At 38.8% G+C, this 12,813-nt stretch overlaps 1 protein-coding gene across 5 annotated transcripts in view; it reads left to right on the top strand.

The window, feature by feature from the left end:
* Nucleotides 1-12,813, top strand: part of enox2 (ecto-NOX disulfide-thiol exchanger 2) — a 147,756-nt gene that overhangs the window by 38,963 nt on the left and 95,980 nt on the right. The window contains exon 1 of one of the 5 annotated variants that reach the window (XM_029512631.1): nucleotides 6,695-6,955. The exons of the other annotated variants lie outside the window; for them this stretch is intronic. Within the exon in view, the coding sequence (XP_029368491.1) occupies nucleotides 6,934-6,955 (22 nt within the window). The 5' untranslated portion in view covers nucleotides 6,695-6,933. Of the gene's footprint in view, nucleotides 1-6,694; nucleotides 6,956-12,813 lie in introns of those variants that run through there. 5 annotated transcript variants of the gene reach the window in all.

Below are 12,813 nucleotides of genomic sequence, written 5' to 3'. Positions count from 1 at the left end.
GACAAACGGTGCCATTATCTCACTGGATCACTAGTCATAAACGTTGTTTAGTGGGAAAGGGAAATATTGAATGAAATGAATTGTAGTTGAGAGGAAGGCTATGCCTCTCAGAGCCCTTGTTAAAATTTTCACTATGATAGTACTCAGTGAGACCTAGCTACCATTTAATTTGCAGTAAGTGAATTTGAATTATTCATTATTTGAGAGATTTCCCTCCTAGCTCAACAAATGTATTGAGCTGGAGATTAGATCTAACTGGACCGCCCAATCTATATTTTCTACATGCACATACAAAACTGAGATGAGCTGGACGATATTGGCTTGTGATTTCACTTACATATGTTATTTTCTCCTTTTTTAGTAAATAGTGAAATCTTTTAGCCAGAGTTACTTATTTCGCCTCGCTTTCAAGTCAGATAGTTTATTTGATTTAAGAGGTCTCTAATGTCACCAAACACACACGCTCTCATTCAAAACCATAAAAACAAACCAAGGCTGCTTTCATCCGCTGAGACACACAGTCATATTAGTGTTTGATTTGAATGTTTTGCTACACTAAACTGGCCACTGAAAGAACATCTTTGTAAAAAATAAAAAATAATAATAAAAAAAATAAAAATAATAATGATAAAAAAATAAAATAAAATAAAATAAAATTCAAGACCTCAGACAAACATCATTCCCGAGGGACACTGAAATTGAATGAGAGCATGTACTAGCTGTTACTCATTACTACTGGCTGACATAGGTAATTTAATTCTGCTCGGAGAACATTCAGTTTATTTATGACAAGTCTTTTCTGGTGAAAATGTGGGCAGCGAAAAGGCCAGCCGGTTGGTTGCTTTGCATGTGTTTATATTCCTAAAGGCAGAGGATGAATAATTAACTTCTGATTGATAATACTGTTTGTGTCACCCAATGCTAAATTAATGTTCATGTTCAGAACTGGTGTTGATGAGCATCTTTGGTGATTTGAACAACAACTGCAAGTATGTCAGTTCATACATGACATCAGGCCATTTCTCCACCACTCACTGACCGGCTCCATATACAAATAAACACTTTGCTGTTTTTAACCAATCTGGATCTTCCGTCAATGTGTTGATATGAGGGAGAGAGTGAGGCACCAAGCAGTTAGGAGAATAACTGCACCATGCACAGCTAATGACATACTTGAGATCATAGAGCCAATAGCTGCCCAAAATAATTGAATTTTAAACTACATGATTACTATAACATTTTAAAGAGAAAAGGAACTCTGTGATAAGAAGAAACAACCTTCCCATCATGTTTCAAGCTACCTGGCAGTTTGGATACTTGTAATGTATCTGCAATGGTTTTCAGCTGATAAAATCATTTTAATTCCATTTTCCTCATGTGAGATTAATCTAAGTGTGAGGATTAATATGTAGCTTTATGTCTTTCTGCAATGGCTGACTAAGAGCATGCTGCTTTTATTTCCTGGAAATAACAGTCCGTATTGAGCAAATGCTGTTGAATACCAAAAAAAGAAATCTAGTTTATTTTTCTGAATAAGGCAAACTTGTTTAGAGAAACACTCAGCATTTGCTGAAGATGGATGAAAGAAGCACCATTGTAAGTTAGTCAAAACTGTACCTGTAAACAGTCCAACACCTTGTTTGTAGAATAGTGTGTGACTTCAAATTGGACTGGAAATTGAGACCAGCTTTGAACCTTTAGAAAAGGGAATGGAACTCTAACCCTGTATAATACTTTTATTTACCTTTTGAAATTATTTTGCCATGGCAGTGGGCACAGGCTTATTGGAGGGCAAATAATTTGACCTGGCAGATATTTTCTAAATGTATTCAAGGCTTTTTGACCTGAACCACACAACCCCAATTTTAGCTTGTATATATGTATGCATATTTGTGTACAGACGTGTTTGAATACAACCATTGCCTTTGAAACCACACACACTCAGTTGCCAATTTGCTGGCTACATCCATTGAAAGTGATGGATGTTCTGCATTTACAAAACAATGGGTGCATTTAAAAACACACATTTGTGTGCATTTTCCATTTGCATGTAAAAAGCCTCAGTAGAAATGTTGAAATGTAGAAATCAAAGGATTTGCTAAAATTAATACTTTTTAACAAATATGAATTTAATCTTTCCACTATGTTTTCACCATTTTAGGTTTTATTGGCATTCTCTTAACCACATAATCTCATTGAACCCTGTTCTTCTACAACAGTTTATTTGTCCAAAAGTAGTGGAAGGAAGATGTACATTAATCACATAAATCCATCTCTTCGGTGTCACTGTCCTGTAGACGTCACTGCATGCTGCATAGTATTGTGCAAAATCATGACAGGTCTGAATATGTACAGCAACTTGGTAACTGATATGGTAATTCGAATTGTATTACATTTAATTGAGTGTTTTTTTTATCTAATTTTAGAGAAGGTAGAAACTAAATAATAGAAGTGTTTGTTACTTGAATCAAACATTTTCAACAAAAATTGAACATTATGAAATTATAAATCAGGTGTAACAGGGCAACAGATCTATCCATTCTTCTAACCAATAGACCAAAGATTCGGACAAGGTTTTACAACATATTTTATATCCACTTAAATTAAGAAACCTTTTCAATATGCTGTTTCCAGCAGTTGAATTAAATATTACAATTAAACAAACAATTTAAAGGCATTTCAATGAGATCAGGACAAAATCACTCAGCTGATCAGAACAATGGTACTTTTGAATAGATTCTCAAATTTTTCTTGTATTTGTACACAGCTTTTGTCTAATCATGGAAGCATAACAAGGTTTGCTCTGCTGTTTTCTTTGTATAACCTATCTTTTGGATTTATGTTGATCCATTACTGAATTTATATAATCAAAACACATCTTCAACATAATTATTTCTGACAGCCTAATCACAAAATTGTGCAAATAACTAGGATTATCACAAGACAAATATGGCATTATAGAGGAATCACAGTTGCTTTTGCTGTTTACAGAAAGAAAAGAACAAAACTTGGATGCTCGCGTTGTAGAAGAAACTGAAAGTAAAGATGATAGAAATATCGTTGAGCTGAACACTTGAACTCAGGCATAAGACAGGACAACCAATAACATCATTGGGGTTACTGATGCTAAAGCTGATACACCTGTGTCTATCAGGAACCAACAACCCATATACAAGTACTGAGAATTTGAGTCATTGAGTTTTAGGACAGAACTGCTATAATGGGCAATGAAATGATGGTGGAATTGTTGCAGGTCAAAGTGACAAACACACAGTTTCATAACTGTCATTTTATCACAGTGACAGATGGACCTCTGAACAGCACCAGGTAAATGTGCTCAAAACCACCTATGTGTTTACTCCCGCTGCACTAGGTATCTTCAGGGCCCCATTTTGCATGATTTCTCACACACAGAGACACACACTTTCACGACTGGTAATAAATCAGCCTTGAGTTGGTGACTTGCCTTGGCTGGACTGGTAATCCCAAAAAAAATACTTTAATATCTTTTCCACAGAATTTAACGAATTTTGTCATTTCACAGTCAAAAGGTAATCCTCCACTTTTGATGGCAAACTGGAATGACAAAAAATTGTAGAGGGTAAACTATCAGGTCAGAGCTCTCTGTCACCTAAATTTACTTTATAGAAAGAGGTATCTTATGTTAGATCAGCTACAAATTGTATCCTTATTAAATATTCTAAGAAAATAATTAAGGATCCTAGATAAAATTTTCATGAATATGGAGATGAGCCAAGGAAATGTCTTGAATAGCTTGCTAAAAATCAACAGTCCCTGACTGTAGTAGTTATTAATGATGCAGAGGGAAATGTAGTATATGAAAATAGGTTGATGAATGATTAATTAATGGCTGATACATAGAGCTTGACACAAATTGTACTTTTCTGAACAGACATACCTTGATTCACCTTGAACCTAATGTTTTGAATCAGATCAATCTCACAACATACCTGAAACACATGATCGTCTTGTTGTGAATTAAGGCATTTGACAACCTTTTTAGAACCATTACTTCAAATCGTTAATTTTTTACTGCAGAGTTACCACACACTCTTAATTAGGCTGACGTATCACTTTTACTAAAACGGGGCACATGTTGATTTCTAAAATACTACTACTCATTTCAAGGACTTTATTCCCATATTAATTAAACACCATCAAACTGGTTTTATAACCACCAAAATTCAGCTAATAACCTCTGATGTGTCTTTAATGTATTCATGCCTTTGAACTAAAATCTATAGATGGTCTAGTGCTTTCCCCAGATGCATAGAAAGCATTTGACCAAGTAGAACCTTTTCTATTTTACAAATTAGGAAAATTTAGTCTTGGTAGTAATATGATAAGATGGTTCAACTATACAAAGCTCTACTTTGCTATATACTTGCATTTGATATTGAACAGTTAGCTGAGGTTATTAGACTGAATGGTTTACAAGTTGGAAAGATATGTCATAAAATAGCTGTGCTGATAATGTCACTGTTTCCATCTAATCGTGAAGTATCAGTCTCAGCTCTCGCCATTATGGTCATGTTTCGTAACATTTTGTAGTTAAGAATATCATACAGGAAGTTACACGTAGTCCTTTCCTAAACTGGTACCACCTGCTCCTTTAATCCTATAGTTTTGTCCATAAGTATTTTTTTACTTAACAGTGCATTTTCTTCTATTATTTGATAACAGGAGACAAGAGTTAAAGCATTTTAATTCACTTTATGATGTAATGCATGGCATGACCCTGACTAATACACAGACGAGTAAAGGTTCCAGGGAGAAAGGAAGTGTCACTGACTAACGATGAGGAAACGTGTGAAGATGTTTGTTGCATTTGTACACCAAAAAGATCTGCCTCCATCGTAGGCCAGGGATAGAATTATCTTATAGTATACATGTGTCTAGTGATGATAAGCTATTTAAAAAAGCATCACTTTGTCCCCTTTTTCTTAAATTTAAAACTTTTATAGGTACCTTGATTCATTGCTTTTGGTCACGTTCTAAATTACACCAGTATTAGTGTGGAATTCTGTATGAAATGGACAATTTTTTTTTTTTTTTTCCCAGATTTAGAAATAGGTCTAATGTCTTTGATTTTGGATCCCCCAATAGAAATATCGGTACTGTAGCTAACTAAAGGTTATGTAAGATTCTAACTTCAGCTGCATGGAAAAATATACATTGCAGTGAATGAGTGATAAAGACCATTCTGCTAAGGGCTGGTGGTAAAGTTATATTTGAGCTGGTTTCTTTGGACTATCTGACAGTGTTCTACATACCAAAGCAGATCAGTCCCTCAAAGCTTGGCAGCCATGGCTGTATTATCTTGAGCCTGGAATTTTCTTTCTATTTTCCAAGGAACTCCCTGAATCTGCAATTTGTTAGAACATAGACTAGTTCCTGGTATCTCACATTCTCATAGTCCTCAGCTGTTTAATTCTTAATTGTTCATTTTACTAATGTGCATATATATGTTTCATTATGATTGCTATTATTTTCATTTCATTTTCAACCACTGATCCATCAGATTTGCAGGGGTGCTGCAGCCAAACCCAGCTGACATCTTGGGTAAGGGCGGGGGGTATCACTCTGGACAGGTCACCAGTCTATTGCAGGGCTGACGTACAGAGACACACAACCATTCACACTCAAACTCACACTCACACCGACAGGCTATTTAGAGTTACTTATCAACTTATAGTGGGAGTGCATGCAAACTCTGCACACAAAGGGCCCAGGCCCAGGGATCCAAACACGGCGTTCTTGCTGTGGGGCAACAGGACTAACAACCATGCTGCTGTGCCACCATGATAGCTGTTCTATAAAACACGTATTAATCCAATCTCCAAATCCACTCATCCAGATAGGCCTGCAGAGGACTGGAGCCAATCTCAGCTGGCATTGGGTTCACCTGGACAGGTCCAGTCCATCACAGTGCTGACAATGAAACAAACATCCCTTCATACCTATGGGCTGTTTTAGAGTCACCAATTTACACAGTGTACATGTTTTCGGACATATGAAGGAAAGCTTCAGCAGCTGGAAGCATGAAGCCACAATCAGAATATGAAAGGCATGGAAGATATACACATTTTCATAAATATGACCAGTTTACTCATTCACTTGAACCCCAAACAGTTTAAGAGACTGCATCAGCAATCAAATGAGCAGAATCCCACCTTTTTCAATACCTTCATTACCAAGACAACTTGGACAAATGCTTTCCCAATGTATTTATTTCAGATCATAGAGACTAGCTTGTATCTGACATTACTGTCCACATGCTCTGCATTGATGTTGAATTCCTCCTCCAGCTGGCAAGTGAAAGAATGACATCTTTAAAGCAAAGCTGCCAAAAGTTTTCTTGAAACAATGGTTTGGCTGCACCTTACATTAAAAAAAAAAAAAATCCATTATTTCTTTAATTCACGCTCAGAGAAGAATGCATGTTCCCTCATTCAGGTTTATTTGGCATTCACCTGAGCATGTGGCCTGGTTCCTCCTGCTGGCCCTGAATGATGTGCTGTGCAGAGGGAGCCTCTCCCTGAAAACATCCTCCTCTGACACTTTCTGCCACTCAGCCGACAGAAGAGGAAGAAGAGCAGGAGTTTTGTCGGTGTCTGTGGGAGGAGGAGGGGGGAAAGCCCAGTTCGCCTCAAAGCTTGCGTGCGTTTTGCGTTTGAAGGCGAACTCCCGTGGCGCTTCGGCCGCCGAGCGGGGACGTCGTGAGGGCGGGCCCGCTGCCGACGCTATAAGGTCCCGCTCTGCCGGGCTGCTCTCATTGCAGTCCGGTCTGCCGAGCGGAGCGGAGCGGGCCGACGGAGGGACGAGCTCCGGCTCCATTCAAGGATTTTACCCCGAACACTTAGTCCTGCAGCGGGGGGACCGACGGGAGCCGCACCTCGCCCTCTCTGGACAATGTTTCTCTTGCAGTACACAGGTAGATACAGGTTTTCTAAGTTTTGCTCGCCCACACGGTCTCTTCTCTCGGCTACGATGACAGCAGCTGTGTTGTGCTTTTTCTTTCTTATTCATTCTTGTGTTGTTGTTGCGTCCCGTCATGCGCACAGACCGTGTGTAGTGCTGCTGCAGGGCTGAGCGGAGGGTCGTGCGGCTCACCTTTACCTTTTTCACGGGAAGTTAGAGAAAGAAGCCGGCGTATTTCCTCCTCCCTGATTGCGGGGCGGTTCGCAGCTGCTCAGACCGCATCAGGAGCGCCTCTCAGCTGTGGATGTGAGTCGGAGCTCCGTCAGGACAAAACACACGAACCGGAGCGCTGTTCACGGATGAAGTTTTCAGAATAGGTTCGGTCCTCCCTGACGCCGGATCGCTGCTGTTCAAATGTTCCTTCTTCTCCAGCTGTTCAGTCTGAATTTCTATTATATTTGAGCAGCCAGAACCGAGCCTGGTGAGTCACATTATAGTAGTAGAGGGGCCTGTCATGCGGGGGCTTGCGAGTTATTTGCTTCACAGATATATAAATTCTGCTCTTTCTCGGCTGCGACGTCCAGTTGTTCAGATTTCCGTGTCGTTTATTCCCGAATCGCCACAACGCATAAATGAGCTCTGTTTAAAATGGGACGTTTTCTTTGGGCTCACAGGATCTAATTAAGTGAGGATGCTGTTTGAACTCTCACATTAACCTGCTTACGCTGCTTTATTCTGACACTTTGCTCACCAGCTTCCTCTGTTTATAGTCATGGTAGATTTACCTCAGATGTCCCACAGCTTTTTCGCCTCTATGTTCATAGTCTAATTGCTGCTTTCCTTCAGCAATAAAAGCAATTGCTTGTCAAAGATTGGTCTCAAGGCATTCATTTGCTGTCATTGTGGAGACTCTTTTCCTGCACCCCCCCCACCTAAAATATAAGATTTACGTCGGATGACACAAGACAATTAGCTCTTTATAGATTTTTTGACATTTTAGAAAGAAAGTTTTTGGAAGTCTGTGGAAAAGAGGGCTTAATTGGTTTTGTGATAACGCTCATTGTTGAACCAAAACAGTTTAAAGTGCTTTGGTGCATATGATTTCACACATCTTAGTTCACTCTTCTAAAACAAGTAGTTTACCTCAAACAGGCAAAACCAATAGTTTTGTTCAAAGGGGAAAACGTGTTCCTTGTACTTCTCGTATTGGAAGGCTTTGGTTCTCTGTCACACTGTGGTTCATCTTGGACAAATATTAGAATGAGTCAGTGCCTTTCTCCTGTTTTCTCTCGGAGGCACTGATATGATTTCAATCCAGTCAAACAGTGGGGTTGAGTAGCTATCCATGACCACTGAGAGAGGAAAGGTCCATCAAGCCTTGCGAATATTATTTACATCCACACTGTGCTAGTCTTCTCTGATCAATCAGCAAAGTATCTTTAGATTGCCTTTAATGGTAAGAGGAAGGGGGGCACTTTACTTAGAGCAGTCAGAGAGGAGAGATTTAAAGGTTGTACATCATGTGCTTGAGAAGGAGCTTGAATATTTCATCTCTCTTTGGCATAGGATGATGGGGGTGAAGAACAAATTAAAACTGAATACACAGCAGACTACTGTATAATACCAAGAGATTTAGCAGCTTTGGAAACTCACATTTTAATTGGTTGCTGCATGACAATTTGTGGTTTTCAAGTATGAGTCCCATACCAGTGACTGTCATTGGGGTGAAAACAAAAGAGAGGAAGATGACGAAAAATGCAAATGAAGAAAATAAATTACTTTATGTACACATTTGTGGAAGTACTTAAAAAATATTAATTGCTGCCCATCATCACAGTGAAATCCTAAACTATTAATTCCAAAAATTGTGTTTATTTTAATCAACTAATGCAGTATTGGACACGGGGGCTTTGGACAAAATTTTAATTAATCATGGCACAGCCAATAAATTTGGAAGTGACTGTCAAAGTCAGGGCTGAAATTAATACACCCAGGGAAACTACAAATGCCAACTGAATAAAGACCAAGTATTTTATTTTCCTTTAACAATCACAGGAGCTCCACCTTAAATGAAAAAGGACTTGGCTTCAGTTTTATCCTCGCCTGTGACAAACTCCCACAGCTGCTCACTGACTCAGCCTGCCTGTCGGTGTTCTGCACTGTTGCTGTCACCTGACTATTCAGAGCTGAGCTTATAGACAGGTAGGAAGCTCTTTTGCTTACAAATGAGGCAGGATTTGAGCATAAACTCAAAAGTGAACATTTGTTGTGTAAAGGTTTGGCAGCAAAGGGGCTCCGGGTTGTCTCCTGTTGTGGAGAATTTCTTGGTTCCAGTATATTGTACCAACACTGAAACAATCCCAGTTTAAATTGGTAGGACCAAAAACCACAGGCTCAGGTTTCAAACCCATGATTTGAGGTGACGTGCTAACCATTGCAGCACCATGCCATCTACTGTTCTAACATGGATTTCTCTTCACATCTGTTTTGTAATTGTTTAAATTTTCCAATGCTATTCATCATTTTATTTATTTATATATATATATTGTTGTCTTGATCCATATTTGTGAAAACCCAACTTTTATCTGCCACCATCCATCATGAATGAATAGGGATTCATTAGAAACTTATTACAAAGCTCCGAATGGGAGGACAGCAATAATTTTTATGCGCATCACTTTTTACAAAATACTTGGCTTCTTTTATTAAGTCATTCCCCTTCATGTGGTGCCATCACTCCATTGCAACATCTGTTGGGCGGATGATTAAGGGCGTTAGTTTAATAACTTGATCATTTTATTGTTTCATCATTCAGCCCAAATCTCCGTAGCAGGCTAATGTAGGATAATGATTGTTACTTATTCCTGTGTCTAATTTTTGCATTGTGTGTGCCCTCCAGAAACGCCATTTGACTTTGTCTTATTGTTTAGTATTTGAATCCAGCAGCACTGTTCAAAAGAAGCCAAAGTGTGTTCAGGTTGAAATGAAAGTATATAACCTTGTTTGGAAGATCCCAGTGAGGATCAGTAATGTTGACAGGGGAACAGTTCAACTTCCCATCTGGTACAAAGTAGCTAAGAGAACTTTGCAGCCTTAAGGCAACCAACTCCAGGACTCAAGTATATCACCTACAGAGCTCTTAATTTCTAACCACTTTCATGATAAGCAGCCATGCAGGGAACCCTGAAATTGCAGCTAAGGACTCTGCATAAAGAAGTTCTCAAGCTACATGTGGGATTAAATGAAACATCCGCCTTATTCTGCATTCGCTGTATATGAGCAGGGTTTGTAACTGGATTGTGGTTGCGTTGCTGCTGTGTTAAACCCTGCTGACAGTCCCCATGAGCAGTGGAGAATACAGAAGCAGTTTGAAGATGCTGGATTATGCTCTTCGCCAGTGAGCTGCTGCACAACCCTTCAGCATTTTCATGTCTACTCAGAATCATATAGTAAAATCTTTGGTCTTCATCTTTTGTCCCTGCCATGTGACTCTGTGGTCCCATGTGTGTTGGGGGTTGGCTAAAGCAAACATTGGAGATACGTTTCCCACATCTGACACTACTGAGTATTTTCCATGTTCAACAAAAAGATTCCTTCGATGAAAACAAACTTTTCTCCTGCAAAAAGCTCGTTTGCACCAATTAATGACAGACCCCCTTTTACTTCCAATTGTAAATTTTAATTCACATATACCGTATCAGTTCAGCTCATTTATAAAAACTAAATATTGTGTAGTTCAGACATGTCACGTGACTCTTCATAGGGTGATGCACTGTCAGCCAGTCTTTGAACTCAAGGTTACTTGCTCTAAGTAAAGTTTTCTTCAGATTAAAAGGATGACATGCTACAGGCTCAGTATTCGCATTATGCACGTCCGGCTCAAGTGTTACTGTTTCTTTGTGGTCTCTAAAATGTGGAAAAGATGGTTTATTTGAATGAAACACCGAAGGTTATACTAATTGTACTGTGTGATAATGAATGATAATATTAACATTGGTTTTAACTTTGGATTTACAAGGACTTTGAGTACCTGGTTCAGTTTAGGCTGCTTCTATGGAAGGAGCTGGGGGGATTGTTTATTTTATTAGACTAAAGACTCAAAACAGAACTGTGCAGAACTTGGTTAGATATTGGTTAGACAGAAACTGTTGAAAGTTAAAGACCAAGCAGCAATAAAGTCACTAATTTCCTGCAGATGGGTTTAACATATTTTCCTACCTTTTCTAGTGGTTTTAGTAAAAATTAGTAAACAGTAAAGATCTTGGATGGGAGACAAAATATCTGTTTAACAAGACATCTGTTAGTGTAATGGTGAAGGCACGACCATATAACTGTAATTTTCATGGTTTGATTCCCAGCTGGGAAACTATGCCGTCGCCCCTCCCCACCCTCATTTCCTGTGTCTCTGTAGACTGTCTTCTATGACATAAACCAAAATTCCAAAAAAACATTTATTTATTTTTTTTAAACTAACCTTACTATAGTCTTACTGTAAAATAAAATCTGAAAACCTGCAATTCAGTTTATTTTGACTTGAATAATACCCTATGACCATGAAACCGAGTCTTTGCAGACATCATGTCAAGGCTGACTGTCAGACATTTACAACTGATTAAAGAGCTGCATTCTGGCAAACTGCAAGACCTGTGTTCATGGTAGCTCAGTGTTTAATGGGAGAATCCAAATCTGTTGCTTTAATGTTCACACACTTGTAGCTGTATCTCTGTTCTGTTCCACTTCAGTGTGCTGCAGTTAAAGAGCACAAATCTCCTGCTCACAGAAATAATAGACCTACCTGGAAATGTGGCTGTTTTTCCCCTACATCTCTGAAGTTACCAGTATTTGCTACTACTGCACATATTTCAATAAATTTTTCACTTTGGCATTGGGCTTGTAAATCATGTGTATCAGTTGTTTTTTGTCTGTGTAAATATAATAAAAACTGGCTGTTGCATACACTGTGAATTTGCTTATAAGCAGAAATTATAGAAGGAAGTTTTTTGACATTTATAAAATGTTTGCTGCTGCTGCTCTATGAATAAGTGGCTGTGCAGGAGTTGACTTTCTTGGCCAAAATCTGTTTGCCCAAACATTGATATGTTGGAACATTTTCCCCAAAGAGTGAATGGAGAAAGCTGAGGCTGTGGTTCAGTGGTTTGGACCAGAGAACAGGGGTGTCCACAGAGATTGCTTGTCTGGAAAGCAGCCATCAATCTACTGTAATAGAGATTTATTGGGCCCCTACTTTAGGAAAAAGGAATAGCTTTAGGGGGGGAAGAGAAAAGAAATGGTCGCAGAATGGATGGACAGAATGTAACCCAGAATGCATTATTGAGAGGATAGCAGAGGTTTTCTGTATGCTTTTCTGTCACATGGTGCTGTGAATCATAATGCTTTCATAGTCAAATCGGTAAACCAAGCACACATTTTAAACAGTTCTTACATTATAACTTGGCCACTTGTTGGAAATTGAGCTGGAAGCGTGAGGGTAATCCAAAAATTTTCCATTTGCAAGATACTTTTTTTTTTTTTTTTTTTTTTTTTTGTGGTCAGTTTTGTTTGAGGTGTTCCCTACCAATATATATCAACAAACTCAAACGTACAGATACCCACTGTGCAGAACCTTTCAGCACTTTGGGTAAAAAAAAAAAAAAAAAACCCAGTCTGAGATGTCATTGGATTGGCCCATGCAGGGTTTGGTGTTTGAGCTCAAAGGAAGTCCTGTACTTGCATGTTTACTGTGCTAAGCCTGGCTGGAGTCAGCCCCCCCAATCTTGGATAAATGAAAGGCTTTTTTCTTTGCTCAGCACATCTGAAGAGCATATATTAGTTCTGCTTTTTTAGCATTCAGGGGTCAGAATTTATGGGCGG

Source organism: Echeneis naucrates, chromosome 10 (assembly GCF_900963305.1).
Source record: "Echeneis naucrates chromosome 10, fEcheNa1.1, whole genome shotgun sequence".
Taxonomy (NCBI): Eukaryota; Metazoa; Chordata; class Actinopteri; order Carangiformes; family Echeneidae; genus Echeneis; species Echeneis naucrates.
This window is presented reverse-complemented; position numbering and strand designations above follow the sequence as displayed.